This window comes from Zonotrichia albicollis, chromosome 14 (genome assembly GCF_047830755.1).
Source record: "Zonotrichia albicollis isolate bZonAlb1 chromosome 14, bZonAlb1.hap1, whole genome shotgun sequence".
NCBI lineage: Eukaryota > Metazoa > Chordata > Aves > Passeriformes > Passerellidae > Zonotrichia > Zonotrichia albicollis.
Genome location: NC_133832.1, coordinates 20,168,871 through 20,196,245, shown reverse-complemented (window position 1 = coordinate 20,196,245; position 27,375 = coordinate 20,168,871). Strand labels below are relative to the sequence as shown.

Here is a 27,375-nt window from a genome sequence, read left to right as displayed (position 1 = left end):
ACAAACCTAGGGCTTGAGTATAATTTGTTGTAACTACGAAACTAAAAGCCTAAGGACTTATACTTCACCTTGCATTTGCCAGGAATTGCTGCTATGGGGAACTGGATCAGCAGTGCAAGCTAACAAGGGAGACAATCTCAGCTACCAAGGCAGAGGGCTACTTAGATATACTTGCATCATTTCCCTTGTCCTTCTTATTGTTTTGATAAATCCAAATAATTTAACTTCACGGATATTTCTGCACCCTGGAAAATGACTGCAGACTCAAACTCCTGGGTTTTGGACCAAGGACTGGGAACAAGACCTACTGCTCAAGTGCTTTTCCTGGGGAACATCTGCCTATAGGTTTGTCCCTGCTTGTTCTTTTATTGTGGCAAATTCCCAGGAAACAGTTTTTGATGTCCTAATCACCAGCCTCAAACACACTACCATTGCAAAGTCAGGCATGCACAGCATCCTGTGCTTCAATGCTTTCCAGCACAGTACTGACCATAGCAAAACTGGTTTTTCCTTTCAGTGCACGTGTTCCAGCACCTCATCTCAAAGCCCTCTATCTACAGCTCTGTCAGAGCAGCTCCAGAACTGCCTGCTAAGCTTCATAACTATGCTAAGTAGCAGAGTCTAATAATCCATGGGCATACACAAAAGCTATCTAAATTACCACCCCTGCTCAGGTCTCAGTGCAAAGCAGAACTGGTGGCTGTGTGCAGAACTTGCATTACTTTTCCACAATGATGTGAGAACAACCAAGTCGCTGGGACACTGCCCAAGGAGCCATCCCCAAAGCCAGGCCCATCAGCCCTGGCGGGAGCTCAGCAAACAGCTGGACTGAGCAGCAGCACTCCTGGAACAGCATGGTTCCATGTCACAGCTGTACAAATATCCTCCTATTACACACGGTAGTCTTTGACTTTTCTGATAGGCATTGTTCTGTGTGCTACCAGCTATGACAGCACCAACACAACTGCTTTTCCCTTCTCCCCCCTGCTCCATCCCTTTGCAAATCATCTTCTCTCTGGCAAATGTTCCTGAGAGTCTTTGCCTGCTTTTGAACATGAATACATTAACACAATGAATGGATTTTATTATCTTTAAGATATCTTCTACCTCTGATTACTTCACACTTAATGCACAAAGAACATTCACATGGAATCTAGACATGTAGGGCATACAGACTAATAATTATATAGTAAAGAGCTCCCATTTAAATATGTGTCATTTACATTTAAAATCCTGTTCATTTTTCTTAACATTCTATATTAAAGCTGATTTAAATTATATCCTAATGCTGCCTTGTAATTGCAAGAGTAAAATTTAGTATTTATTCCAAAGTTAATGAGTATCTATAACTTACATTAACTGGGAAGCAATAAATTACAGTGAAATATTATTTGCTGCACTAAAACCCAGCAGAAATTCTACTGCAGCATAACAGGTAGTTCCAATTCTAGGATTTACAAGTTAGTGCCACGCACAGGGGACAATGGTCAGCAACAGTCAGCTCAGGCCCAGAGATGGCTCCAGCTGATCTTTTAATCCCTCTGATGCCAAGAGGTCCCATCTGAACATCATTTCCACACCGTCTTTGAGATATTCCACACCCATGAGCAGGGCATAAAAAGGGGGTGTTTTTTTTCAATCGAGATGAAACGCAAGCCCCACCAAGAACCACAGTGCCTCCCCCTCTGGGGCAGCTGAGCTCGGAACGGGACAGAATGAGCAAACCGAGGGCTCCTGCCCCGAACAGCTCTGCTCTCCTGAAGGCAGGCGAGCTGCACAGAGCACACACACCCAGCCAGGATTTCAGCTGCCTTTGTCTGCACCAACCTATCAATGGATCCACTACGAAGGAGGGACCGTTTTGGTTCCTCTGTGGAGGAAAGCAGAACAGGAGCATATCTGAGTGCTGCTCCCCTGGCTGGGACACAGGCTCACAGCTGCTGGCCACAGATTAACACAGGGCTCAGATACCAAATCAGCCTGCTCAAGTGAAGCACGAGTGAAAAGGGAACAGCAGAGAACAGAAGATTTGTCTGATGTGAGCCCAAAGCCAGTGTGGTGCTCCCAACACCAGGGCCAAGTATCTGTATTTAGGAACTGCTCAGCACCATCACTGCAAGGAGAACGAGCCTTCCCACGTCTTCAGAAGGCACACACCTGGACTGCTAAAGGAGTGAGAATTGTTTATTCTACACAGATGTAATTAACATCTACAGAGTGGATAATGTACTTCACATCTGCTTCTGGTTACTAATTTAGCCAGTCTCTGAAAACAGAGGCATGCAGACTGGAAAGCCAGACTCATTACCTTTACAACAAAGACCACCAGTTGATTCCCACCAGGACCTGGCCTTATTAACCTTACTTTTAAATTACAAAGTCACAGATGTAGTCATCAGTTGCTTGATGAAGATTCATTTGCCAATCTCATCTCACAAAAGGAGTAATTAACGTGAAGACATTACAGGCTGATGATTGGAATTGTTATAATGCAGGACTGCAGACAAATTGCAAGGCACCTGCATATCTGTAACAACTAGAAGCTCTCTCAAATGTTCCAATTTACCAGCATAATTGTAAGAAATTAAGCAAAAAGAACTGAATTACATCAGTCCTGGGCCTGTTGTGCACACAGTCAGACAAATAAATTCATGTCTCCAAGTGCAGCACTGTTATAGCTGTGCTGGTTTGAGGATAGAAGAAAAGAACTCTGTCATTTATTTGGCCATTTTATTAGGAAAGACTGAACAAGTCTTTGGCACATAATCCCTTCCCCAGATCTGGCAAAAGCAGAAGCAAAGCCCAGGCTAAATAACCTGTATTTACAGGTGAGACATTAGCACCCGTGGAGGAAAGAAGGATGTTGAGAGGGGAGATGAAAGGTTGGCAGCTGTTGAGAAAGGAGGGAGGACACAAGGAAAAGGGCCCACAGGGCTCAGCTGAGAAAACTCCAGAAGAAAGCACAAACACCAAAGGCTGGGGCATTTCCAGCCCCCTTCAGCACTGGGAGCCAGGGCTGACCCCAGGGGAACAGGCTGGGTGTGATCATCCTCCGGAGCACCCTGCTTCACCCACCTCGGCCTAGCAGAGGTGTGAAAATCCCTGAGAAATTCCAGAGGGCCATCCTGGGCCCAGCTGGGGTGTGCAAATCCCCCAGTGCTGGTGCCCAGCCTGCCCACAAAGCCAGCCCCAAATCCCCTGGTGCTGGTGCCCAGCCTGCCTGCAAAGCCAGCCCCAAATCCCCCCGGTGCTGGTGCCCAGCCTGCCCACAAAGCCCACCCCAAATCCCCCTGGTGCTGGTGCCCAGCCTGCCCACAAGGCCAGCCCCAAATGATCTGTCATGGCCCCGTGGGGCAGTGCATGGCTGGAGGCTCTCCTGCAGGAGGTATCACTGCCCTCTGCTCTGGCCCCTCTGGGGCACACCTGCAGAGCACACACCTGGCTGCAGGCCAGCTCCTGTGCCTCACACGGGAGGGTCTCACATTGCAGGAGGGCTCAGCAGGGACACAGCTCTGGCTGCAGAGCTGGGTGTGCCGTGCCAGCCCCTCCACAGATGGAGGCACAAACAGAACAGCCAGGGGTGCCCTGCAGATGCCCTGTCCCTCCCTTGTCACTGCAGCATCCCATGGTCTGGACAGGTGCTGCACCTTTGCAGGCCTTTCCCAGCATGATCATTCCTCAAAATCCACGCTCTGGTATAAAGCAACAAAACCCACAGGAGTATTGATTCTGTAGTCAGAACAAAGTTACTCAGGAAAGTGAGAGCTGTTCACCTACGGGTGCTCCTGTCAAACCCAACAGCTTTTACATCTCCAGATTCTTGGTCTTCAATTCTCTGTCTTACCACTGTCATTTCAGGACTCCCAGGCATTTGCTGAGGATTAGCTCAGCTCCAAACACTCTCCTTCCCCTCTGCTTTGCTTCAGCCACCTCACAGTCGCAAGGACTACACAACATTCCACAATCAGGTACACAAACCACAGCCAGGTATTTACAGAGCACCTCCATCCCAGCCCCACTGAGGACTTGTGGCTTTAGCCCAAGCTTATTTACCATGAACAGAAAAACAGAAACTTGGACAAGTAAAATGCAGCAGATCACAACAGCCTGAGGACAAAACCAGCCCAAAACCATTGTAGAAACTTCAGAGAGAGAATGGTTTCCCAGAAAAGGACACAATGAATATGTGAGAGTACTGGAAAAGAAAATGAGTGCCCTTGTAAGGTACACTGAAATAATCTCTTCCTTTCAATGAAGAGCCCTATGATTTCATGCTAAGATTCTTCAGCAGCTAAGCTTTTCTAAACATATTCAGGGACAGAGAGATGCTATTTTGAAAGATGCCTAGAAGGGTTTTCAGGAGACAAAGACAAAAACTCAAGTCAATGATGAGCAGTAACTGTATAATCCTGAGTCTGTGCTGCCCATCTGAATGTCAGCTGTTTCATGTACAATTCTCCTCTGACATTTTGCTTTCAAGGCCTGCTTGGTGCTCAAGCCACACATTTTTTAGCTAATCCTGATCTGTGGAGAAGTTATATCAGCAGCTATTTACCAGCAACACTGCTACTAAAAGCACAACAAGAAAGGAACAGCTGCAGTGTTACGTAGATAGATTTCCTTGCACAAAGGAATGAAGACAATCTGAGGGTGCATACGGTCATTGAAAAGTTTCTCCACTGAAATGAGAAGCACCAGGTTGTGCAGACCTTGTTATTAATGAGAAGAACTTACTCAGCTAAGCAGCCTGGAAAATCTCATCTTTTGGGGGTCTGCTTTCAGTGTGAAAGCACTGCAGTGGAGCCTGGACACGTGAAGCAAAGAAGAAAACCCTGAAATATTAAATATTAACTAGATACCATTCAATTAAGGAAAGCTTTCACACAATCCGTGATTCACACTGAAAAAGGACTTGGCCATTCTGAAGATAACTCTCGGCACTCAGTAGCTCCACAAGTGCAGGAATACACTCCACCATCCCTTCTGCCCCAAACCAAAACACAGACTATTTGATCATTTAACACATGACCTAGAGAATACCCTGACCACTGTGTTCCCAGTTTAAAAAAACATATAACAAAACCACAGAAACCTTCAGAAACACAGGTTTTACATTTTGCTAGCAATTTAAATGCTGGGAACTTTGGATGCCAATTAACTTCAACACCCAGCTCTCCACCTTCACAAAGACCAAAAGGTTGAGAGATAAATCTGATCAAAATAGTTTTCATTACAACACACCAGTTTTTTCTCAGACAGAGGACTCAGTGTGCTATAATCTTTTGGGCTTTGGCTAAGTATTTTCTGAGATGTCATTTCTGATAGGTAATGTACAGTTTAATAGAGGGGGGGTTATTTTTTCAGAGCAGAGACAATTTGTAAATCACTATCTCCCCATAACCAATGTGCACCACCCTGTTCAGCCAGTTCCCCTTAGGAGCCCACGATCCTGGAGGGAGGATGGACCCAGAGCAGGGCTGGGCACACTGGGCACACCACCTTAGGAGGGGAGGCAGGAGCAGCTCAAACTGGGGCAGCTGTGCCCACAGAGAGCCCTTCACTGTCACCACTGTCCCTTCTCTGACAGCTCCCAAAGCCCTGCTGATGAAGAGGGTGAACAAAATCACCCAGCACACACGACACCCACAGAGCCGCCCCAGCAATGGATCTGTGAAGGGCCCTGAACACCACATTCCTACCCTAATTTTATCCTCACCCTCATCTCCCATAAATACCCAGAACCCTAAAACTGGGTCACTGCTGCCTGCAGGGTGGCAGGGGAAAATTCATAAATATTGATGCAGGAAAAAGAAATAAACTTTTCTTGGAGAAGTGGGGTCTGCCTACCATGCCCCAGGAGCCTCAGCACCATCAGCATTTTGTGGTGCCAAACCATCATTTAAAGGCTGAACTTTATGCCAACTCACCGGCCCTGTCAAGGCTTCCCATTTTCCATTTCAGCCCATTAATACCACGAGAAGCCAAGAGCCTTCTCTGGCCTCAGCAGCACTTCTGGAAAGGACTTGTACTCCCTCCAAAAGCTGCCTTTCCTGATGAGACTGGGACAGAAGATGCTCTTCCCATGCCAGCAAACACAAACTCCTCCTCTAGCTCCAGAGTCCAGCACCGGTCAGCAGGATTTGTGTTTCAAAGGCACATATCTTCCAGAAACATGGGTTTTCTGATTCAGAAGAGCCTTCTAATAATGAACTGCATGGCCCATAGCTATTTCAGTTTGGTGGTTATTAAATAGCACAAAAAAAATCATTATAAACTATGTTATTTAAATAACTTAGGATAGGGAAAAATAATCACAAACAATTCATCTATTCACAAGGAAAAGCCTTCCAGTAAACACCTGCATCATAAAGAAGAGAATGGGCATAAAAGTTCTCCTCTACCACTAAGATTCAGGTTTTGCCACAGAGGCAAAGAGCAGAGAGCATGAGCTGAGCTCAGTACGTCACTAACTGATTATCTCCTTGAGAGAATAATGCAGCTTTCAGATCAAGAACACACAGTTATAGGTCTCTGCAAGAAATTGCTCAGAAATACAATTAGCAGGTAATGTAATTGAACAAATATGTCTCATGGAAAGGACATAAACTTCAAATTAACCAGAGCCTGAACTTTGTTGTTGGTCACATTTCATACGAGCTGAGACCACCACAGTCCAACAAACCCAGCCTGACTGAAGGGACACTCAAACCACCAGCCATGCTGAGCCAAAGCTGCACCCAACAGGAGCTTATGAACTGAAAGAAAAAGCTGCTTGCATATTTTTAATTCAGCATATTCTATTCAGGGTGTCATTGTTGTTTTGATATTCAAACAATTCTCACCGGCATTCAAGTTATCCATAATTTGTTCTACCAGCCCAGCCAAGAGAGCAGAGAACTGCAGCTGGGGAGCAGGAGGTGGTGAGAGGCTGAAGGAAGCTGCATGGACCCTCAGAGAAGGTTATCTGTCCTTTCAGGGCAGGGGTGTGTGTGCAGAAGGACTGCAGGCTCTTTTACCATGTGCACCCCCATGAAAATGCCCTCAGACACCAACCTGTGTGCATGCTCCATTCACTGTCTGCACCACTGAGTCCTTTCAGCACCTTGGGTGCTTGCCAAAGAATCAAAGCATTAAAAATGAGGTAAACTGACGGCTGCTGTCCACAGCAGAGCAGCACAAACACGTGCCACACTCATCTCTGTGCTTACAGGCGCTGAGTTACCCTCCCTTGGCTCTAAACGCGAGGGCGAGCAGTCCAAGGGAAAACATCGCAGCTAGAACAACTGAAACCAAAGGAAAACACAGGATTTGAACGCCTCCCCTCTTACATGGAAAGCACCTCCTCAGAGCAGTCCATAGGTGCCATGGCCCCTCAGAGGGGCAGCTTTCCCATGGCCACAGCACAGGACTGGTGCCCACTAAAGCCAGCAGCACCAGGGCATCAGCAGCGCAGGGCGAGCGCCTCTCCCAGCACCCAGGCCTGCCCAGAGCCTCTGGGCTTGTACAGCCACAGACACATTAACACAACTGACCAAGGATGAAGGAGGACCAAAATAGCTCGCTTTCTTTCTCAAGCCACTGGCAAAAATCAAACCAATTAAAATCATGATCTGAGTCAGTTTTAGTCGATCGCTGGCACCTGGGGCAAAGCGCCGCCAGAGCAGAGCTGCTGTTGGTTTCCAATTGAGCTGTCAGTGAGACAGGGGAAGGGGCTCGAGGAGATGAAGAAGGCATTAATAATAACAGAGGCAAAGACAAGAGCTTGGTCCACACCAGGGGCACAGGATTTGCATCAGCTTCCTGCGCCTGTCTGACAGCAAGCCTGGCCCAGGGCACCACAAAACCACAAAGCCAAGAGGACAACTTGAAGGGAAGCAAAAAACAAACCCCAGGAATGGTGTACAGACACACAGGCAATAAAGAATATTTTTACAAAACAGCTGAAACCAAACAGCAGTTGTGTCCCTCCAGCAGCTCCTGGATGTGGCCATGCCCGGTGGGGAGGCTGCAGCGATTGGCACGGTGGGGTAAATGCAGGACACGGCTGCTCAGGAGCAAACAGCCCTCTGAAGGTGTGCCACCAGCCACAGACAGCAGGACACTCATGTGCCCAAGGCAGCGTGGCTATCCAGCAGGGACCCTGCACAGCAGCACGGTGCCAGCCACACCAGCCACAGGGCACCCAGGCAGGGCCAGGCCACCGAGCAACACCAACAGCATCAACACACAGCAAAGCTGTTCTGACACGCCGTGACCCCTGACAGAGGCAGCCCACATCTAAAAAACCCCAAATGACCAAACAACAACAACAAAAACATCACCACAGGACAGAAGCTAAAAATAAGATTCTGCAACACTGCTTTTCATCAGGTCTGCCTGTGTGCCTGAAAGGGGAGAGCTTGCAGTGAGCAATACCTGCCCTCACTCTGGAGTCAGGATCACAAACAACTCATCAATTCCCAATAGCTCACACGCGGCTTGAGCCAAGGTCTCGTTTGTCTGGGGAGGAAAAACAAGAGCAAGAAATGATTACAACTCTAAAAATACCACGGAGAGAGAGCTGCAAGGCTGGTCCTTGGCAGGGGCTGGCTCTGCTGCCACTGCCACAGCCCTGGGCGCACTGGGGCAGCTGTGCCCACACACACTGTCCCTCTGGGGTAAGCAGGACCTTGTCCTTGCAGGAGAGCCTGGCAAGGTGCTCACTCCCTGTCACTGCACCCTCCAGGGCTCCAGGCTGACCTAAGCCGGTCCTGTGGTTCATGAGGCACTTGGAGGAGCACAGGGAGGATTTACACGTTTGTCATCCCAGCCTGTGGGGACAGCACCCCACAGAGGCAGAGGAACTGGACAGGGACCAGGTTCCAGAGGTAGCCAAGGTGCAGGAAGTAATTAATCAGTGAACTGTATTGGCCTACTGAAAGAGGTGGACAACTGACAGTCTTTGCATTTTGAGATTCCCATCTTAACCTCCCTTCCAGACAAAGTGAAAAGGATGGAGACATGGCGTGTTTCCAAAAGGACAAGCTGAAAAAAGATTAACCTGCATATGTGCAAAGAGAGTGTTTAACACCACAGCGCCCAGAGAAAAGCCTGTTACTACACAAGATGGGAATTTAGCTACCACCACATCACATCAAAAGAAACCACCACGTTTCACTCTTCTGCTTTAAAATCTGTCCCACGCCTTCCTCATATGTCTGCACCTCCTGATCAATTACCTTATGTCAAAGCCTTGTTACACACACACACTCACACACAAGTTTTAATTGATTTACTCAAGTCAGTGAGCAAGGAATAAATTAAATTACATCTTGGGAAATAAAGCTGGGCACGCCAGGGCAGCCCGCCTCACTGCTGCAGGATTTGAAAGCTCAGAAACAAAGGCAGATCTGGTTTGCTGCCACAGTTTGATGTGAAGCCTCAAAGTGCCCGAGCTGTGCTGGCCCAGCTGATCCTCAGCCAGCCCGTGGCAGGGCAGCCAGGGTGCTGAGCCTACAAGCACAGGCCTTGCTCACTGATCACAGCAGCACCAGCCAGAATTTATCCAGCAGCTCCCTGCTCACAGCACAGCACAGAGCCAGCACACAGCACACTGCAGACGTGAGTACTGAACAGAAAATGCACATAAAACCAACATTTCCGTGCTTTGTGATGGTATTTTGACTGGGTCAAAAACTGATGCCACTACCTTTTAAAGACTCTTCATTCTCACCATATTTGCCAAGGTGTTAATAATCCTTCAAGACCTTTGAGTCAATAATCTTATGCTTGTGAATAAAGGTAAAACATAAATAAGAAACAGATGAAGATATTGCAAGAGACTGAATTATACAGAATAATTCCCAAAGACAAATTTTGAAGCACCAACAACCAAAATACAGCAGAACTGGAGAGGCAGCAGCTGCCTTCAAGGACATCCAGCACAGGACAGGGTAAAACTTCAAACCACACTGTTCAGTTCACAGCACCTCCCAGGCAATCTCTCATTCCTAAACACAGGATTCTGCTCCCTTTTATTCACCAGCATGGTTTTCTGATGCTGCAAGATCAGATCAGAAACCAAATCTGTTTCTCTTACATACTTCAGTAATCCCATACTGCAGAATCAAGGCTGAAAATTGCAGTTCATTCTAGCAATCTTCAGGCTTATCTTAGAACATTGATTAACACAACCCCCTGCCACACTTTTTATAAAGAAAAAAACTGGGGGGAAAAAGAATATTTAAAATATTGATCCCAAGAGCGGTCAGCACTGTGAAGTGCAAAGCATGTCACATTTCCACTGAGGTTTGATTCCCAAGGCTGGCACTGAGCAGCACAAACCATGCCTCAGCCTGACCTGACAGGACAGCACAGCTCAGGTGCTGCTCTTCAGAAGGTGCCACCCAAATAAACACCAGTGATCTATCAAATTCTCTCACCAGGAGTTATTCAAACCCAACCCAAGCACAGGACAGTTTAAAACGCTAACTGCAGCAATAAGAACTGTAACTAGAGATCTGACTGAAGAGGCAAAAACACTTTGACAAAAGCCCTATAAAAGCAGAGGGTTCCACAGTGGGTGCAGGCACTGTGGGTGCACTGACAGCAATGCTCTCCCAGCTCTGTGGGTGCACCGACAGCAATGCTCTCCCAGCTCTGTGGGTGCACTGACAGCAGTGCTCTCCCAGCTCTGTGGATGCACCGACAGCAGTGCTCTCCCAGCTCTGTGGGTGCACCGACAGCAGTGCTCTCCCAGCTCTGTGAAGGAAGAGCAATGTGTTATCTCCTCTCAGGGACAGAGGCTGCCTGACAAACAGCTCACTCACACCCTGCACCTGAGCCATCAAATCTGCTAGGCTTTCTCCATTTCTCTCATGAGCCTTTTGTCACTCACTCAGCCCGCCTCATGCACCCTCAATGGATCCTGCAATGCACTGAAGGTAAGAATTTGTGATAGTGGGAATGTGGCATGACAAGAATATCCAATTTTCACTGATAGGGACCCAAAGCAGAGCGCTAACAGCTTTTGGGCAAATGGAAAGTAGAGATGTTTGGCACCTTGCAGGACAGATTGTCAAGTCTTTTCTGCACCATTTCAGGCTGTCAAACCTGCGTGCTTTCCCTGCAGTCTGATATTACTACGAGTTACACCCACAGTATCTCCTCTTCCATTACATTCTTCAGCTTCCTTGCGCTCTCCAGAGACTTTTCAAAGTTCATTTTCCATCGTTCAAAGTCTCACAGAATCTGCTTTCCCCTGCCACTGCACCACACTTTCTCCCCCTTCCATTCTCAGCCTGCCACCTTTTATTCATTCCACAAAGCAATTTAAAGTCCATCCTTCATGATCAAACGTGGAGTGAAACAAAGGCACTTCCAGACCAAAGGGCACAGCCCTGCCACCTCGGTACTGAGCTTCCAGCATCCTCCACAGCACTGACACGAAACCCTGCTTTTTTCAGCTGTTATGTATTTCAAAATCCCTTCCTAACATTGTTCAGAAGGGCCTAACTAATTTTTCTGATCATACTCAAAAGTCTTGAAGAAACATCTCTGTTTTGACGGGAGGTCTTTTCAGACCAAGGGTGGAACAAGGACAGGGATGGAAAACCTGACAGGTCTTTTTCCTTAAAATAGCTCTAGTGTGACTGTTTTTCCTGAGAAACCTCAAAGAAGTTTTGCTCATGTCCCAGTGGGGAAACAAACTCAAATTTTTAAACCCTGAAAGTTGCCATGAAAAGAACTGAAAACTTTCACAGCTCTGCACAATCCTTTTCTCCTCTACAGTCATTAATTGCTGCCACTTAAATTAGGCATCCCTAAACAAGGGCATCTACTGTTCTTAAATGAACTACTAGGAAAAAGTCCAAGTTCATCTTTCTCCTGTTTTCCACGCTGTCCTCTCCTTGTGCAGGAGTTACTGAATCACTGCCTATAAAGCTTTCACTGCTCTCCATCACGTACCAACGGGACACCCCTCATGAACTGCCATGTACACTAATCCCCAACATCCCAGAAATCATGGGATAGAAATTCCTCCCAAGGACACAATTGTACAAACAGAACTTGAAAACTGGGGATTGCACTGATAATCTGAAAAGAAACAAAAAACAAAAACGAAACCCCAAAAACCAAACCAAACAAACAAGATGAAACCCAACCCCAAAACAAACACCCAGCCCCTCCTGCAGCCAAGGAAACCATTTGTGCTGCTCTCCAGGGGCCAAGTAGCACAGCTCTGCATGGCCAGCAGCCAGCCAGCAGCACCAACACAGACATTCCTCCTCCAGCCTCCCCGGCCAGGCAGTGTCCTGACCTTGGAGTGCGTCTGAAACCGCTCACACTTCACCCCAAAATCCCTTTTCAGCTGCAGCCAGACTTCTGACCCTGCTGCCATAGCCTCCCCACGAGGTGATGAAGGAGAGCCTTGCCATGTGATGCCTCTTGACTTACTTCACTCTGACCACCTTTTATTGAGCGCCGCCAAAGCAAACGAAAACCCAATATCCTCTCTCAGAAAGCAAACAGGGCAGAGCGGGAAGGGGAGAAGAGCAGCAGATGAAAGTCACTCCAGCTCTCCTTGCCCAATCACTTGAAAGCAGCCAGCTATTTTTGGCAGTCTCTGGATTCAGGCACTGCTATGCAAGACGAGAGGCAAACGTGAGGCAGAGCACATGACAGAGCTGCCCTGCGCACGCTGCGAGATGGCTCTGTGCTGTACGGGGGGCTGCAGGGACCCCTGCTCCTCCAGCAGGAGTCACCACTGTGGGCAGGAGGGAGCGCTGCTCCTGGGATGGCCTCACACAGCTGCACACCCCTCCCTGAGGAAATGCGTTCACCTGCAATGCCCACCAACTCTGCAACTCCCAAAAACACCTCCACGACTGTATTGCACCAGGGAGCACTCGCACGGGTCAGGCTCTCCAGCTCTGCACCCCACCAGGAGTGACAATGGCTTGCAGTGACACCTGGCTCCATCCTGGCTTCTTATTCTCCTGCAGCACTCAGAGGAACAAAGCCACACCAGCTCAGAGCACTGTGTATAACTGCAATTAAAACACTGATCATTTTCCAGGCAGTACTGTGGCACAACTTGGGAAAAATGAGATGTCAGAGCAACACGAGAATTTCACATGTGTACTGAACACACAAGATAGCTGCCCAGAACTCCACAGCAGATGCAAAAGCCAAAGGAAAAATGTTTCTGTGTAAGCAGACTGACAGCACACTGGCAATGTGGGGAAGTAAATCCAGCCTCAGCTACTTGAACATGTGGCCAGGAGCTACATAAAGGACACAAATGACACCGAAAACAAATCCCTCAGAGCACACAGCCCAGAGGGGATTACACCATGCCCACCTCTGATCTGATCCCACCATCACAGCAGAAATTCATCCTAAGCTGGCTGGTAACTAAATGCACACATATCAAAGATATCAAGCACTGGTTAAACAATTTATTCTTAAAGCAACCAAGAGAGCCTTGGATCAATTATGTCAGACCCCAGCTTTTGAAAAGCACCTAAAGATTCCCCGGGCCACAGAACAGAGTATCTCCATAAATACACCTTCATTTCAGCTGCAAGCACCACCAGCGGCACAGGTACCAAAGCACCAGCAGCTCAGATTCAGTCAATCCTGAACTGTGTACATGTAATGCAGCCCAGATCAATGGCAATTCGATTGCTATTTCAGGAATATCTCTTCTTCCCACCTCATTTCTGTCCTCTGCTCCCTCCCGCCTCCCAGTGATGCTCTAATTATTCAAACAACGTAAGCAGTGTTCAGTCCATGCCAGCCCTTTCTTCCTTTAGCACTGACCTTGCCTTATACATCACTCTCACAAAACTAATTAAGTGGAGAACAGTCTCACTTTACACTCTCTTCATGAGAAGAACTGAATTGTTACCTGCCCGAGGGTGCAATTCAAATTATTTTCGCCTTCATTTCACTCAGCAACACAAAACAAATATTGAGCACAAAACCAGACAATTCACAGAAACTTTTACCCACAAAAATAAAAGTATTATTGTAAATAACATCTATAACCTAGTTGTCTCATTTTGGTTTTTAACATGCATTTTCATGTAAGCTTGACCAAGACGTGTATTTTGGGAAAAGGAAGGAGTTTTGCTCGGTAAAATGATGTAACTGAGGAAGGAAAAATGTTTGGGCTGCACAAGCCCTAGAGCCAGGCTCAGCTGAGAGGGACAGGAGTGGCCAAGAACCCTTCAGTCCCACAGAGGAGATCTGAGACCACGGAATCTGTGAGAGCATCCAGGCACCAACAGGGCTGCTCCTCTCCAATTCACAGAAACACAGAGCTCCTGGCCTGAAAATGCTCAGCTAAGGGTTGTCTAGGATGGGAGGCTTGTCCTCTTGGAGTTACAAATGTTTTATTGTACACAGAACACCTCCAGATTTACAGAGGATTTTACACAAGCATGGATTCAGGACTTGCCCCATCTTTGCTCCTGAGATTTTTCACACAGCTCTGGAGCTGTGGCTTCTGCAGGAGACAAAAGCACTAACACACCATGAGGAACAGGAGCAGAAATTGAGCATGCATGGACCCAAGGCTGCCCTGCAGCCTCCATTCCCAAAGCACAGGGGTGAGACCAATGCCTTGCAGGAAATCTCAGTAGATGGCACAAATTCAGTTAATGACAAGTCTGCAGTGTACTGTGGGTGGCCACAGAGCAGAGATGCCAGATCTAGGCCATGCAGACTCTGGTGCATCTGATGTGGCTGCTGTGCTCCCCCTCTGCAGCGCCCTGCAAGGCTCTGTGGGGCTGCTCGTCCTCCAGGCTTCATTTGGAGATTTGGCATCTGCAAGAGGCAACTATAATTAAGTTTTCCTCTAGAAGCAAAAAAAAAAGACTTTTACTACCTTCTGTACAACACAAGTTGTTGGCATGGACAGCAGCCACACAGAACCAACACCAACAAACCCCCGAGTGTGGAGCTTGTCCCTGGAAATTCTGCCTTGCTGTGGATTTCCTCAACACTGAAAACCATTCAGGAGCATCAGCACAAATGTGCTGGCATTTCCATCTCAACACTGCTTCCACTTTTTAACTGCTGACGTTTTATCAGCATATGTGAGGGGCAACAGTCTTGGGATTGAGAGGGAAGGATGTTTCTTTTATAGAGCTCCTGTCGTTTGTGGTACCAAAGCCAGCCCAGATAATGAGTCAGAACAGGAGGTAGTTACTGTAAATATTCCAAGCATGGGCACATTAACAACCTCCCACTAATCAGAGGCAATGCCACGGGCAGACAGAGAACTCCCACTGGTGTCACTGGGAGTTCTGAATGGATCAGGGCTCAGCCAAGCACTGAGCATCCATTGTGACCTGAGGGATCAATACCAGGGTGGGATGGGCCATGGCCCCGATTTTGGCTGGCTCTTTCCAGTGGGCGATGCAGGCTTCTATTTATTCAAAGTGAAATCTGCAACCTCAGACAGGAGCCTCTGAGATTTCCAGTGTGAAGGGAACAAAAGCACCGTGGTTAACACTCACTCTCTGGTGCCGTTCCGTGTTTCTAACACAAACACAAGTTCTGATGTGTAGGTCAGCAGCACCAACTGACCACAAGGACCCAATGTGCTGCTGCAAGCACCTGCCTGAACAGATCCTCAAGCTCACATCCTAAACTGCAGCTGCTGCTGAAGTCTGGGGGGCTTTTGGTCTGCAGTGAAAAGAACTGGCGCCCAAGTTTCTGCCAAAAAGACACAGAAATGCCCTGCCTGTGACCTGAGCAGGCCAAGCAGCACTCGAGGCACTCAGCACCGGGCTCCCTTCCCCCTTCTCACCCGGGCTGCACTCCCTGCTAATTTTGATCCCGTGGCCTCAGACCAAGACGTGGTCAGCTTACATGCTGCTCCTCCTCAGTCCCTGAAGTAAGTTACTGTCTCATGAATCAGTTCTATAGAAATATAACTGTTGACATCAGCTTCTTTATTTTTGTCAGCTTTTCTCCAGACCTTTCAATCATAAGCTGCATTATCCTATATTCCCATAAAGCCAGGAAAAGCAGTAATAGATACCTCAAAATTCCGACTTCTGTTCTTCCTGCCAAGTGATTTCTCTAAGTGCTTTGTTTTCTGCTGTCACTGAATTAGAATAGTACCTGTACTTCCAGAGTCTTCACTGTTTCTGTCACTATTTCAATACACTCTTCTCAGATTAGAAGCTTTCAGCTTCAAAAATGCTCCTATTTTGCTTTCTGCAGAAGAAAATACACTCTGCATTTCCTCACTGCTTATGGCTGAGGCGATCAGACTTTTGGACAAAGCTATCCCAGTTCCTTGTGGTGACAGCACAGTGACAGCAACAGATCCCCCTGCATCTGCTTTGATGGGGAAGCCAATAGTACATAATCCCCTTAGCAAAAAGGAACACAAATGCAGATTAATCCACTCCTCAGATTGAGTTTGAGACTCTCTGCTCCAGCTCTTGACTGCCCAGAGGAGCCACACAAACTGCAGAGCAGCGTGTGCAAGGGCCTGGCCGTAAGAGCAGGCAGCACGGGCTCTCCAAGGGCCAGCCCCAAAGCACAGGGCTTCCAGCTCCTTCCCCATGCATGCCCAGGGCTCTCCTCCTGCCCACAACTCTCCCTAAACAGAAGATAAAAATATTTCATTCAAACCAGGTGATGCTGGTCCAGCCCCAAGGACCGACGGGGACACTCGAAGCACTGTGCCCAGAGTGCAAGGCCAACACTTCTGGGGAAATGCCCTGCCCTGGCACACCACGGCTCTGGGCACAGCAGCTCTGTGCCAGGACAAGAACCTGCCTGGTGGGAGCTGCTCTGCTGAGCTGGGAATGCAGAAGAGCTGCCCCAAAATCACTGACCACTTCTGTGTTGGGAATGCACCCCGAGCACCCCCTGAGCACTGAGCTGCTCCCAAAATCACTGAGTGCCCACTGCTGAGCTGGGATTGCACCCAGAGCATCCCCTGAGCACTGAGCTGCTCCCAAAATCACTGAGTGCCCACTGCTGAGCTGGGATTGCACCCTGAGCACCCCCTGAGCTGCTGCTCCCAAAATCAGTGAGTGCCCACTGCTGAGCTGGGAATGCACCCAGAGCATCCCCTGAGTGCTGAGCTGCTCCCAAAATCACTGAGTGCCCACTGCTGAGCTGGGATTGCACCCAGACCATCCCCTGAGCACTGAGCTGCTCCCAAAATCAGTGAGTGCCCACTGCTGAGCTGGGAATGCACCCAGACCATCCCCTGAGTGCTGAGCTGCTCCCAAAATCACTGAGTGCCCAATTCTGTGCTGGGATTGCACCCCGAGCACCCCCTGAGCTGCTGCTCCCCAGTCAGTGCCCGCTGTGGGTGCTGAGCTGCTCCTCCCCAGCCCCTGGCATTCCTGTCCCCCAGGCACAGGGAGGGGACATGGACACTGCCCCAGGATGAAGGCAGCCCAGAGGGGACAGGCTGCTCTGGAACCAGCTGCTGGCTGCCCCAAACAGCCTCCAGCCCAGAGCAGCACTGCCCCTGTGCCCTGGGGAGCAGCCGGGAGCACACCTGGGCTGGCAGCACCCTGCCCCTTCCAACTATCACACACTGAATTAAACATAGGGGAGAGGGGAAATCAATGCCATCATCTGCCCTAATCCTGTAGGTACACAGCACAGTTATTGCAGCATCTTGCAGAAAGGAAAGGTGCACATCCCTGACTTCATTCTGCTAATCCGTGAGCTTTAGTTAAGATTAGGATAGATAATGCTAAATGCCCACAGCCACTTTTAAAAGCAACCAGATATTGAGCAAAACACAGCCATCACTGGGTTTTCCAGGCAGGACTTACAAGTGGGACCAACACACTCTTAAGCAAGCAGTTACCTTCCCCTTTGGCTTCAGGAAAGAAGTGAAAAACCCCCACTGTTTTAATTAAAAATAGATTTTTATACTTCTGTAACACCTGCAGAACTCCACTGACACCACCACAGACTTTACAAAAGCATAATTTCACTGCAAACAACCACTGCAAAGCAGTTAAGTATTTGCTCTGGATTGTGCTTTTTCCCAGCAAAATCCATGGCCTTTCAAAGTTCTGTATAAATCACTTTTTTCTAGAAAGAGCCACCCCAAATCCAGGGGAAGAAAGTGTCTCTTAACAACATACACAGGGCAGCTCCTACATTTGGGCTGAACACGGCCCTCCGCAAATCCCGTAGAGAATTACAGCAAGGTCTCACCTCATGCATGGCCCTGCAATGCCTAAGAAAGCTTCAGGAGTGAGAAATGCTGGCACTGCTCTCACTGAGAAGCATTCCACATTTATGGGGCAAACACAGCCCTGGGACAGCTGCATTTACAGCAGGTATTCAAACTACACCACCCTCCCTTACAGAGGGGGTACCTGAACCAGCACCACCACAAGCCACTCGTATATAAAACATGATTATGTTGTTAGTTAACCTCTCTGACAGAGAGGTTAACTAGCCCAAAACCACAGAGCTTTCTCTCAGGACTCTAGTGCCACAGTACACCTGCAGAAAAATGCAGGAAATGGTATCCCATCCTTTCCAGGCAAATTATAAACTGTTTAATTGTATAAAAAACCCATCCAGACCAAAAAATCTTAACAAAAAACCCCACCCATCACTACCTGGATTTACTATGGCTGGAGCCAAATCAAACATTCCCACTGAGAGCACTAACACTTGCAATGACCAAAAGAGAATTCAGGAGGTTCAGAGGAAAGAACATTTCCTATTCTTGTCTACAACTCAAGAGGCTGAGGAGGATCATGCAGCCTATACATGAGCCAGTAAATATTAACTCCTTCTCAGCATCCCCGAGCCTCTCTAAAAGCTGTTTCACAGGTGCTCCCCACCACTCACAAACCTCCTCACACATGTGGGCTCCTCCTGCTGTACCCACAACTGCCTCTCTGCTTGGTGGGAGCACAGAGAGTTTCTCTGTGAGCTCAGGGAGAGGAGCAGCGACTCCTGAAGCAGAGCAGCAGCACCCACTGCTTTTCCTGAGCCTCAGAATGTTCACCTGCTCACCCTGTCAGCACTGACATCACAGCCTCGCACGTCTCAGGCATCACTGACTCACTAACAGACACACAAGTGCCTTTGTCCCACTGCTCTGAAATGTGCCAAAGCAATTTCAGACGTGAAGTGTGTCATTAGAACCTGTAATCACAGCACAAAATGCAATATGTAAGCTTGATTTTAAAAATAAGCTTTCAGGCAAGCATAGCACAAGTACGGCGATTTCTTTTTGCTTACGTTTGTACCACGGTTCTAAATCATGCAAAATAATTCCTCAGAAAGGCGGGAATCTTTTGTTCTGCACTGCTTAATAAATTATTTAAAGCGCAATATAGCGAATAAGGCCACCATGAAAGAAAATCAAAATCAACTCAACTTCAAAGGATATAATGTAAAGGCAAAACATATTTATCTAAAAAAAGTAAGGTTTTGCAATGCATCTAAGTAGTGAAGTTGATTGGGTTGCTGAGAAAAAAAATGTCATGCAAACGCTAAGGATTTGGACATGAGACAGAACATAGTAAGAAGGGGAAAGACAGAGTTGGGAAAAAAACTCACACTAAAAGAACATAAAAAAAGAAGCTTTCCAAAGCGTTAAACATAAATTTTCAAAACCATGAAACCAAAACCTTTTTATCAAGAATAGAAAGGCTGTATTGTTTTGATTCGGCCTCTCTGGCTGCTAAAAAAGTAAACGGCAGGGAAGTGTCCCACTCGGTTTTACAGAACTAGGAAATGAGGGGCGGGTTTCGGTCCTGCGGGGAGGCCCGGCCCCAGCCCCCTCCGAAACCACACTGGGGTGTGCGGGGAGACGCGGGGACACCCCGAGGGACAGCGAGCCCCGAGCCGGCCGGGTGGCACGGGGCACTCGGCCACCTGTGCGGGCACTGCGCGGGCACGACCCCGGCGGGGAACCCGGCAGGGAACCCCGGTACTGCACCCCGGCAGGGAACCGAGCAGGGAACCCCGGCAGGAACCCGGCAGGGAACCCCGGTACTGTGCCCCGGCAGGAACCCGGCAGGGAACCCCGGCAGGGAACCCTCGCACCCTGGCAGGGAACCGAGCAGGGAACCCCGGTACTGTACCCCGGCAGGGAACCGAGCAGGGAACCCCGGCATGGACCCCGTACCCGCGCACAAACCCCGGCCATGCCCCCGGCGAGGGCAGCCCCAGCGCCGCGGGGCCCGGGGCGAAGCGGGGCGGGGAAGCCCCCGTGCCCGGCCCGGCTGGGTGCCCCGGCCCCGCTGGGCGCCCCGGCGCTGTCCCCGCCGCCCGTCTCCATGGCGATGTGTGCCCTCCCCGGCCGCCGGCCGGAGCCGCCGCAGCGCCGAGCACCCCCGGCCCCGGCCGGGAGCCGCCCCCTCCCCTCGCCTGCCCGCCGGGGAACGGGGGGGCCCCGGTGCCGCATTGAGCGGGCCCCGCGGCCGAGCCGGGGTGCCGGGCAGTGCCGGGTGCCGCTCCCTGCCGAGCCGGGGCTGCCCCCGGAGCCGTGCCCCCCTCCCGGCCCCGTGAGCTGTCCGCGGTCGGGCCGGGGAACGCGCCGCCGATCGGGGCGGCTGCGCCTGCCTTACCCTTGGAAGCATCTTTCTCTTCTTTGGGCTTGATCACCTTCCCGCTCATAGACCCCAGCTTGGGTGGGAAAATCCCCGGGAGCGTCGCGAATTCCGGCTGGACCAAAGAAACCTCGGGCGGGGGGCAGCGTGCGTGCGCGTGGGGGATCCTCTACGCCGAAAAGGCTGAAATAACACCGGGAGCAGGGGAAGGGGGGGCACTGAGGAGCCGGCGAGCTGCCCGCTCCCCGGAGCGGAGCCTCGGAGCCCGGCGGCGCCGCCGCGGTGCCTGCGGGAGCCGAGCGGGGAGCGGGGGGCTCCGGCAGCCGCAGCACCGAGCCCCTGCGCCGCTCGCCGTGCCGGAGACAAAAGCGATATTCCCCGCGTCTGCCCGGCCCCGGCCCCCTCCTTCCCCCGCCTCCCCGGCTCTGCCTCCCCTCCCCAGGGCCAGGGAAGCGCAGCTGGTCCTGCAAGTCCCACCGACCGGGGGGAGGGGGGTACCGTGACTGGGGAGGGGTTGTTCGCTTGGGTGTGTTGGGTTCGGGTTTTTCTCTTTTCGCATCCTCCCCTAATAATAATGGGATGGAGCAGCTGAGCCGCAGCCGCGGATAGGCGGAGGAGGAGGACGCGAGTCCCCGTCACTGCAGAAGAGGCGGCAGGTTTACGCTCGCGGCAGCGAGGAGGGCTGGAGGAGCAGCTCCAGCCGCTGGCCCCGCGCTCCCCATCACCCGCACCGGGGCTCCATTAACCGGCACGGGGGAGGGCGGGGGCAGCACGCCTCCCGCTGCCCCCCGGCCACGGACCGCCGCCCCACGGCCGGAGCCACGGCCGGCCGGGCCGCCCCCGGTACCGCCGCCAGCCCGGTACCGCAGGGGCGGCTGTGGGCGCGGGGCCCGGCGCCGCCCGCTCCCTGCCTGTTGCTGCCGTGGCGGGAGCGGGGCACGGGGGGCACGGGGGGATCGGGTTCCCGTTAGCAGCGGGCACGGAGGGCAATGGGGATCGGGTTCCGCAGCAGGGAACGGGCAGAGCCGCGCCGGCTGCCGCCCAGCCCTGCCCTGCCCCGGCGTGTGGGACGGCGCTCACCCCTCCCGCCCCTGCTCCATCCCCTGGGGGAGCGGGAAGGGACCCCCAGAGCAGCCAGAGCCCCTCACCTGTGTAACAGCGGCGTGTCCCGCCCCCCTGGCACCCTCTCCTCGGTGGGGCAAAACTTCCTCTGCCGGGGCCGCCGTCGGGGGAGGGACGGGCCCGGTGCGGCCCCTTGGAGCCCGGCCCCGCTGGGGCCTCCCAAAATAACCCTCCGGGCAGGGCGAGCCGGGCCGGGCCGGGGAGCCCCTGGGCTGCTGCTGCCCGCTCTGCCCGGCCCGAAGGAGCCGCTCCGGGCCGGGGACACGAGGGATTCCCGCAGGGAGCGAGGCAGGGCTGGCACCCGGGCAGCCCCCGTGCCCCACTCCCGCCGGGGGTCCCGGCACAGCCCGGCCCCGGGGCCGCTATTTTTAGTGGGGCCGGATTCCTGCCCGGCCCTGTCCCCCTGCGGCACCCGGACAGCTGGGGACAGGCGGGCACAGCTCGGCTTTCGGCGGCCAGCCCTCTGCCCCGGGCACCGCGCTGCAGGACAGCGGCTGAGTCAGTGGGTGATGATGAAACACGGCGTGGGATGAAGGCTCATGCCACCGCACACGGTGCCTGCAGATCAAGGGCGGTTAGCGACGTCAGGGCAGTTTTAGCTGAGGACCAGGAGCCGGGATGGCTCGGTAGGCTCAGCTTTGCTCTGCAGGACACAGGATCGCTGGCAGTGCTGAAGGCACCGTGGCCAGAGGTATTTCAGACCACAGAGGGGTGGCATTTAGGGACACGGCTTAGCAGTGACCACGGGAGTGCGGGTTAACAGATTTGATGATCTCAGAGGCCTTTCCCAATCAAAATGACTGTAGGATTCAGTAAGCCCTCTGGTGATAGTGGGCTTGGAGTGCTCTCCATGTAAGTCTATTTCACATGAGCCTCTTCAGCTGTTTGGTTTTTTAACACATCCGAGGCTCTCCAGGGGGTTAAAAACCTGGTCTTTTTCTTGCCTGTTTCTCTCCAAACAGGGACCACTGAATGGAAGCGGAATGGGGAAGGAGAGATTCTCTGGTTCAGCTGAGCCAGCACTGTCAGAACCCCAGCAGTTGATGAACCCCAGCAAGGAGATTTCAGTTGTCCAATACAACTTAGCCCTGATTTTCAAAGGCATTTGCAGTGTCTTTGCTGAGAGCCGTGACAATTCACACTTCTGGTCTGAGGTCTTTCCAACACCAAATGTCACTGACAAATGCTGTGTTGGTGCTGACAGTGAAGCTGCCTTACCCGAGCCATTCTCACCTTTGCCAGGAGACATGTTCAGTTTTGCAGGAGTAGTTATTACATTGACCAAACCAGGCCCTACACTCACATTTACTACACTGGAAGGAAGCAGCAGCTCAGCAGGTTGTGGAAGAATTGTACCAACTGGTGGGCAGAGGGAGCTTCTCCTGCTGTTTTAAATGAGTTAGCTTTTCCCCTTACTAGTTTTCAGGGCTTGGAAGTGTCAGTTAAAACAGCAATAAAATATCGTGTTCTGCATGCAAAATCTAAGGAGATTTGCATGAAGGCTTATTGCAATCCAGGCCCAGTTTGCACAGCCTGGAATTTGAAAGCTGCCTTGATGGCTGGAGTGTCCTAGTGGAGATGGAATCTGTGCTCAGGTGCTGCCTCATGTCTTCAGATTCCCTCATCAGTTCCTCTCTTTGAAGTGAGCATCTCTGGATTTTAGGGAAATCACTTCAGGTCTGGCTTTAAAACAGAATTTCTTTAACTAACTCAAGTATTTAAATATGAATCTGAACCTCGGTGTCTTGGTACATCACTTCCCAACTGTAGTAGGGGAAATTGTCACCTCATTGGTTTCCAGCTCCTGCCCTGGAAGCTGAGAAGCACTCGATGCTGTGGTGACACAAGCGAAACACAACAAGCTGCACAGGCTCAGGCAAAAACTTTCCTGTACATGGCCCTGACAGGGATCCCTGACCTCTCACTGACAGCATTCTCTGAGTTCTGAATTTACAGTGATTTCTGCACCTCCAGATAAATCAGGTACTCAGAGAAAGGAGATTTAGTGAAGTTTAATACAAAGAAGTCTGATGTGTCTGTGTAAATGCTGTTCAGGTGCCCCCTGTGTGCCCTGGGAGGGTTTAAATTCAAAACAGTCTTTGTTTGGGCAGCACGATTTAAAGTCAGATATCAGTAAATTGTTCTAATTACTCACCTTGTGCAGCTCCGAGATTCCAACAGAGCCATTTAAAGCGAGTGGCAGCCAGCCAGGCAGCACACATGGCTGGGGCATCATCTGTACCCCTGCAGGGTTTGTGGCTGTCGCTTAACAACCCGAAACTGTAAACTCTAAGTGCTTTTATACAGCAAAGCTGCGGCTGCTTCGTGTGCAGTGGCTGTATGGTCTGTCTATAAAACACACTCTCAAGTCATGAACATGCTTTTCCTGCCCTCGTAAAATATCCACAGAGACAAATATCCCCTGAGGGATTCTGGAACTCACACAGATACACTAGTGACATTGCTCATCTATGTACTTTTCCCTTGGTTCTTTGGCTGATTCACAAGTTGAAAGTTTCTCTTTTCTGTAGGCAGGGGTTTGTAAAAGGTCCAGATTCTACTCTTTTATATAGCAGGAATCTTACATTGTGCCTTTAAAGCTTTGTCATGATGGCTCCTGGTATGTTCCCAGTTCAATCTGGAGTAAAACTCTCCCTACATTCTGGCAGAGCAGGATCAGGCCTTACATTTAAGATTCCAGACATGATAAAGTCTCACTAATACAAGCACTTAATCCTCATTTCAATTTACATTTCAATATTCACACTGGCATCTAGAGGTATCTATTCAATGTGGATAAAATAAGTAAGGCATGTGTCTGGTTTAGTTGCCACTGTTTTGCAGTGATGTCTATAAAATCAGCCCAGAGAAATCCACTGCACATCTCCTTATTTCCTACCACTGCTTCAGTTGGAATCCAGGGCAAATTTCTGTTCTACCAGTTGTGTGTCACAATAAAACCCAGGGAGATTTACAGGTGAGCTAAATACCCAACACAGGGCCAAAGCACAGCCTGTCCCCGAGCAGGCACATCCCTGTTCCAATGGGTGTTTCATTTGGCCCCTAAATTATTTTTACCACTCCTATTCCCACACAGTCTAAAGCACCACAAAGAAGATCATTTTTGGGCAGACAGCTTGCTGTGCACAATCTTCTTCCTTTTGATTGCCAAAACTCAGCTGCTGCACGCAAACAGAGTTCCAGCTAATGGATGGCACAGAGATTGCAGTTTCATTTCTCTGAGTAATTCAGTCTGATCAGCAGAGACACCCTCACAAGATCCAAGTGGGAAGGGATAGTGATCACACATCCATGGAATGCTGGCCCAAAGTTGCTCCATCACTGCCCTCCTCAGCTGGACAGGGCACAGAAAATATAACGTAAGTCTTGTGGTTTGGGATAAGGACAGGGAGAGATCACTCACCAATTACTGCCACAGGCAAAACAATTCATTCAATGTCTTACAAATCAAATGAGAAGTAAAACCTAAATCTTGAAAACCTACAGAAGAAGCTTCCTGTCTTAAAATCCGACCCAGATGGCCTCTAATAGATGCCTGCTTGCCACCTGCCTCTGAGGGTGCCCCTCTCCTGGGGTTTGATGAATTGCAGCTGTTTAAGGATTCTCCTTTGCACCAGCAGCAGCACCCTGACCACAGAGCCTTCAGAGGGCAGTGACCATTTGTGACCAGCCCTGGGGAGCAGTGCAGAGGTCTCAGGTGTGTCCTGAGAGTGCAGGACTGAGGTGCAGGGGCTGTGCTGCAATGGGACAGGGCAATAAAGAAGCACCTTCCCATTCAGTTCACCCAGCCCTGCCTGCTTGCACAAATGTGCACACACACAAAGCAGACAGGGCTGGGTCATTGCAGGAGTGAAAGTGGCATGTGTCCACTCCAGGGGAGACACTGGGGACCATTACCAACTGAAATAAAGCTTTAACTTGATAGCTTCTGTTAGACACATGCAGAAAGAATTAATAATAATTGATTCTTTTACGTTTTCCTCTTGCCTCATAGGCCAAGCAGTGTGCTCAGATGAGAGATGCTGTGTGCAGCAACCTGTGGACACCAACACTGAACATTTTGTGTGGGGCAGAGCAGCACCTGGGCTCGGTGCTGGTGACTACAACTGGGGACACCTTGTCATGCCAGCCTTCAGTGGCCTTTTCCTGACCCATTGCCAGACACCACCTCGGAGCACCACTAAAACTGTGCCTTCAGCTTTGGCTCCCTGTTCCCCATTCCTGTCCTCCCAACCCATCCCTAGGTGTCCATACTTTTCAATTTCTGGTGCCACTGTGCTAGCTGCAGATCCATTATTCATAGCCTGGGATCTGGCTTTCTGTGCCTGCAGTCTGAGTGCTCCCTTGGTGTCCCTGCTCTGTGTCCCATTTTGTTGTTCCTGCAGGGAACGTGCCAGAGGGATGGGGCTGGAATCCTGCTGGGTCAGGAGCAGAGACCACTGCTGCTGTTTGCAAACACTCCCAGGCTAAAGTTAGCAGGAGTGAGAGGAATCATTTATGAACACCAGGCTCCCCCAGGCGTCCTGGGGAACGTCTCAGGCGTGTGCCCACGTGTGCCAGGTTTAGATGGTGCCTGTGCCACTGTCCTGCCAGCTGCCAGCTCCTGGTGCCCAGCCCCTGCCTGCCTCCACAGCCCTGGCCTGGCACCACCACCAATACTGAGCCCATTTTCAGCTGCAGGGACTCTCCATAACGCCTGGCAGAGAAGCCTTGGTCAGCTGGAATACTGACCCAGCAGAAGGGGAGGGTGTGGGGTCTGGGTGAACATCATAAGGCAGGAGACCCTCGCAGTGTGAGCTTCTCTGTGCTGTGCCCATTGAAGGGAACTGAGCCACGCTGCCCGCAGCCCACCATGGACAGGAGCCAGGGTGGGTGAGCCCCACGTGTCCCCTGTCCTGCAGGCACAGGCAGCAGGTTACAGAAACAGCCCTGGCTGTGTGTGCAGGGAAGCACAGCCACAGGAGCAGTGCCACGCTCAGCCAGCGAGTTCCACACAGTCCACGCTCCTCAGGAGAGGCCAAACAACCTGAGTGTGCCATGGCAACTGAACCCGAGCCTCTGCAGGCCCTGGAGCATCAGCTGGGCTCCTCCAGCCCCGAGGCACACAGCTCTGACTCAGCTGACCCCCAGTAATGGATATGGGAGCACCTGAGAAAGGTGTGCCAGCATCCCTCGGGCAGGCACACCTGGGCAGCAGGGCACACCTGGGCACACCTGGGCACACCTGGGCAGCAGGGCACACCTGGGCAGCAGGGCACACCTGGGCACACGTGGGCAGCAGGGCACACCTGGACACACCTGGGCACACCTGGGCATACCTGGGCAGCAGGGCTCACCTGGGCACACCTGGGCAGCAGGGCACACCTGGGCAGCAGGGCTCACCTGGACACACCTGGGCAGCAGGGCACACCTGGGCACACCTGGGCAGCAGGGCACACCTGGGCACACCTGGACACACCTGGACACACCTGGGCAGCAGGGCACACCTGGGCACACCTGGGCACACCTGGGCAGCAGGGCACAGGGAGGCCAATGTGCCTCAGGCCACCCCAGGTAAGCGTGGCAGGAGCCCACCAGGACCCCCAGCTCACCAAACCCACAGACCCTGTCAGTCCAGCCCTCACAGCCCCAGAGCTCCTGTGCTGGGAAAGCACCAGCAGCTCCTCAGAGAAGCAGCAAG

The 27,375-nt window shown here is 51.0% G+C and overlaps 1 protein-coding gene across 4 annotated transcripts in view; it reads right to left on the bottom strand.

The window, feature by feature from the left end:
* The window catches only part of FGF13 (fibroblast growth factor 13), a 177,433-nt gene extending 155,600 nt beyond the window's left edge, over positions 1–21,833 (bottom strand). Inside the window, exons 1-2 of one of the 4 annotated variants that reach the window (XM_074551437.1) lie at positions 21,701–21,833; positions 20,571–20,735 (exon numbers count right to left, since the gene is read on the bottom strand). In XM_074551437.1, coding sequence (XP_074407538.1) covers positions 20,571–20,619 — 49 coding nt within the window. In that variant the 5' untranslated portion in view covers positions 20,620–20,735; positions 21,701–21,833. Of the gene's footprint in view, positions 1–20,570; positions 21,193–21,700 lie in introns of those variants that run through there. The other 3 variants (XM_074551436.1, XM_074551435.1, XM_074551439.1) reach the window with 3 other exon arrangements.
* Between the last annotated feature and the right edge of the window lie 5,542 nt (positions 21,834–27,375).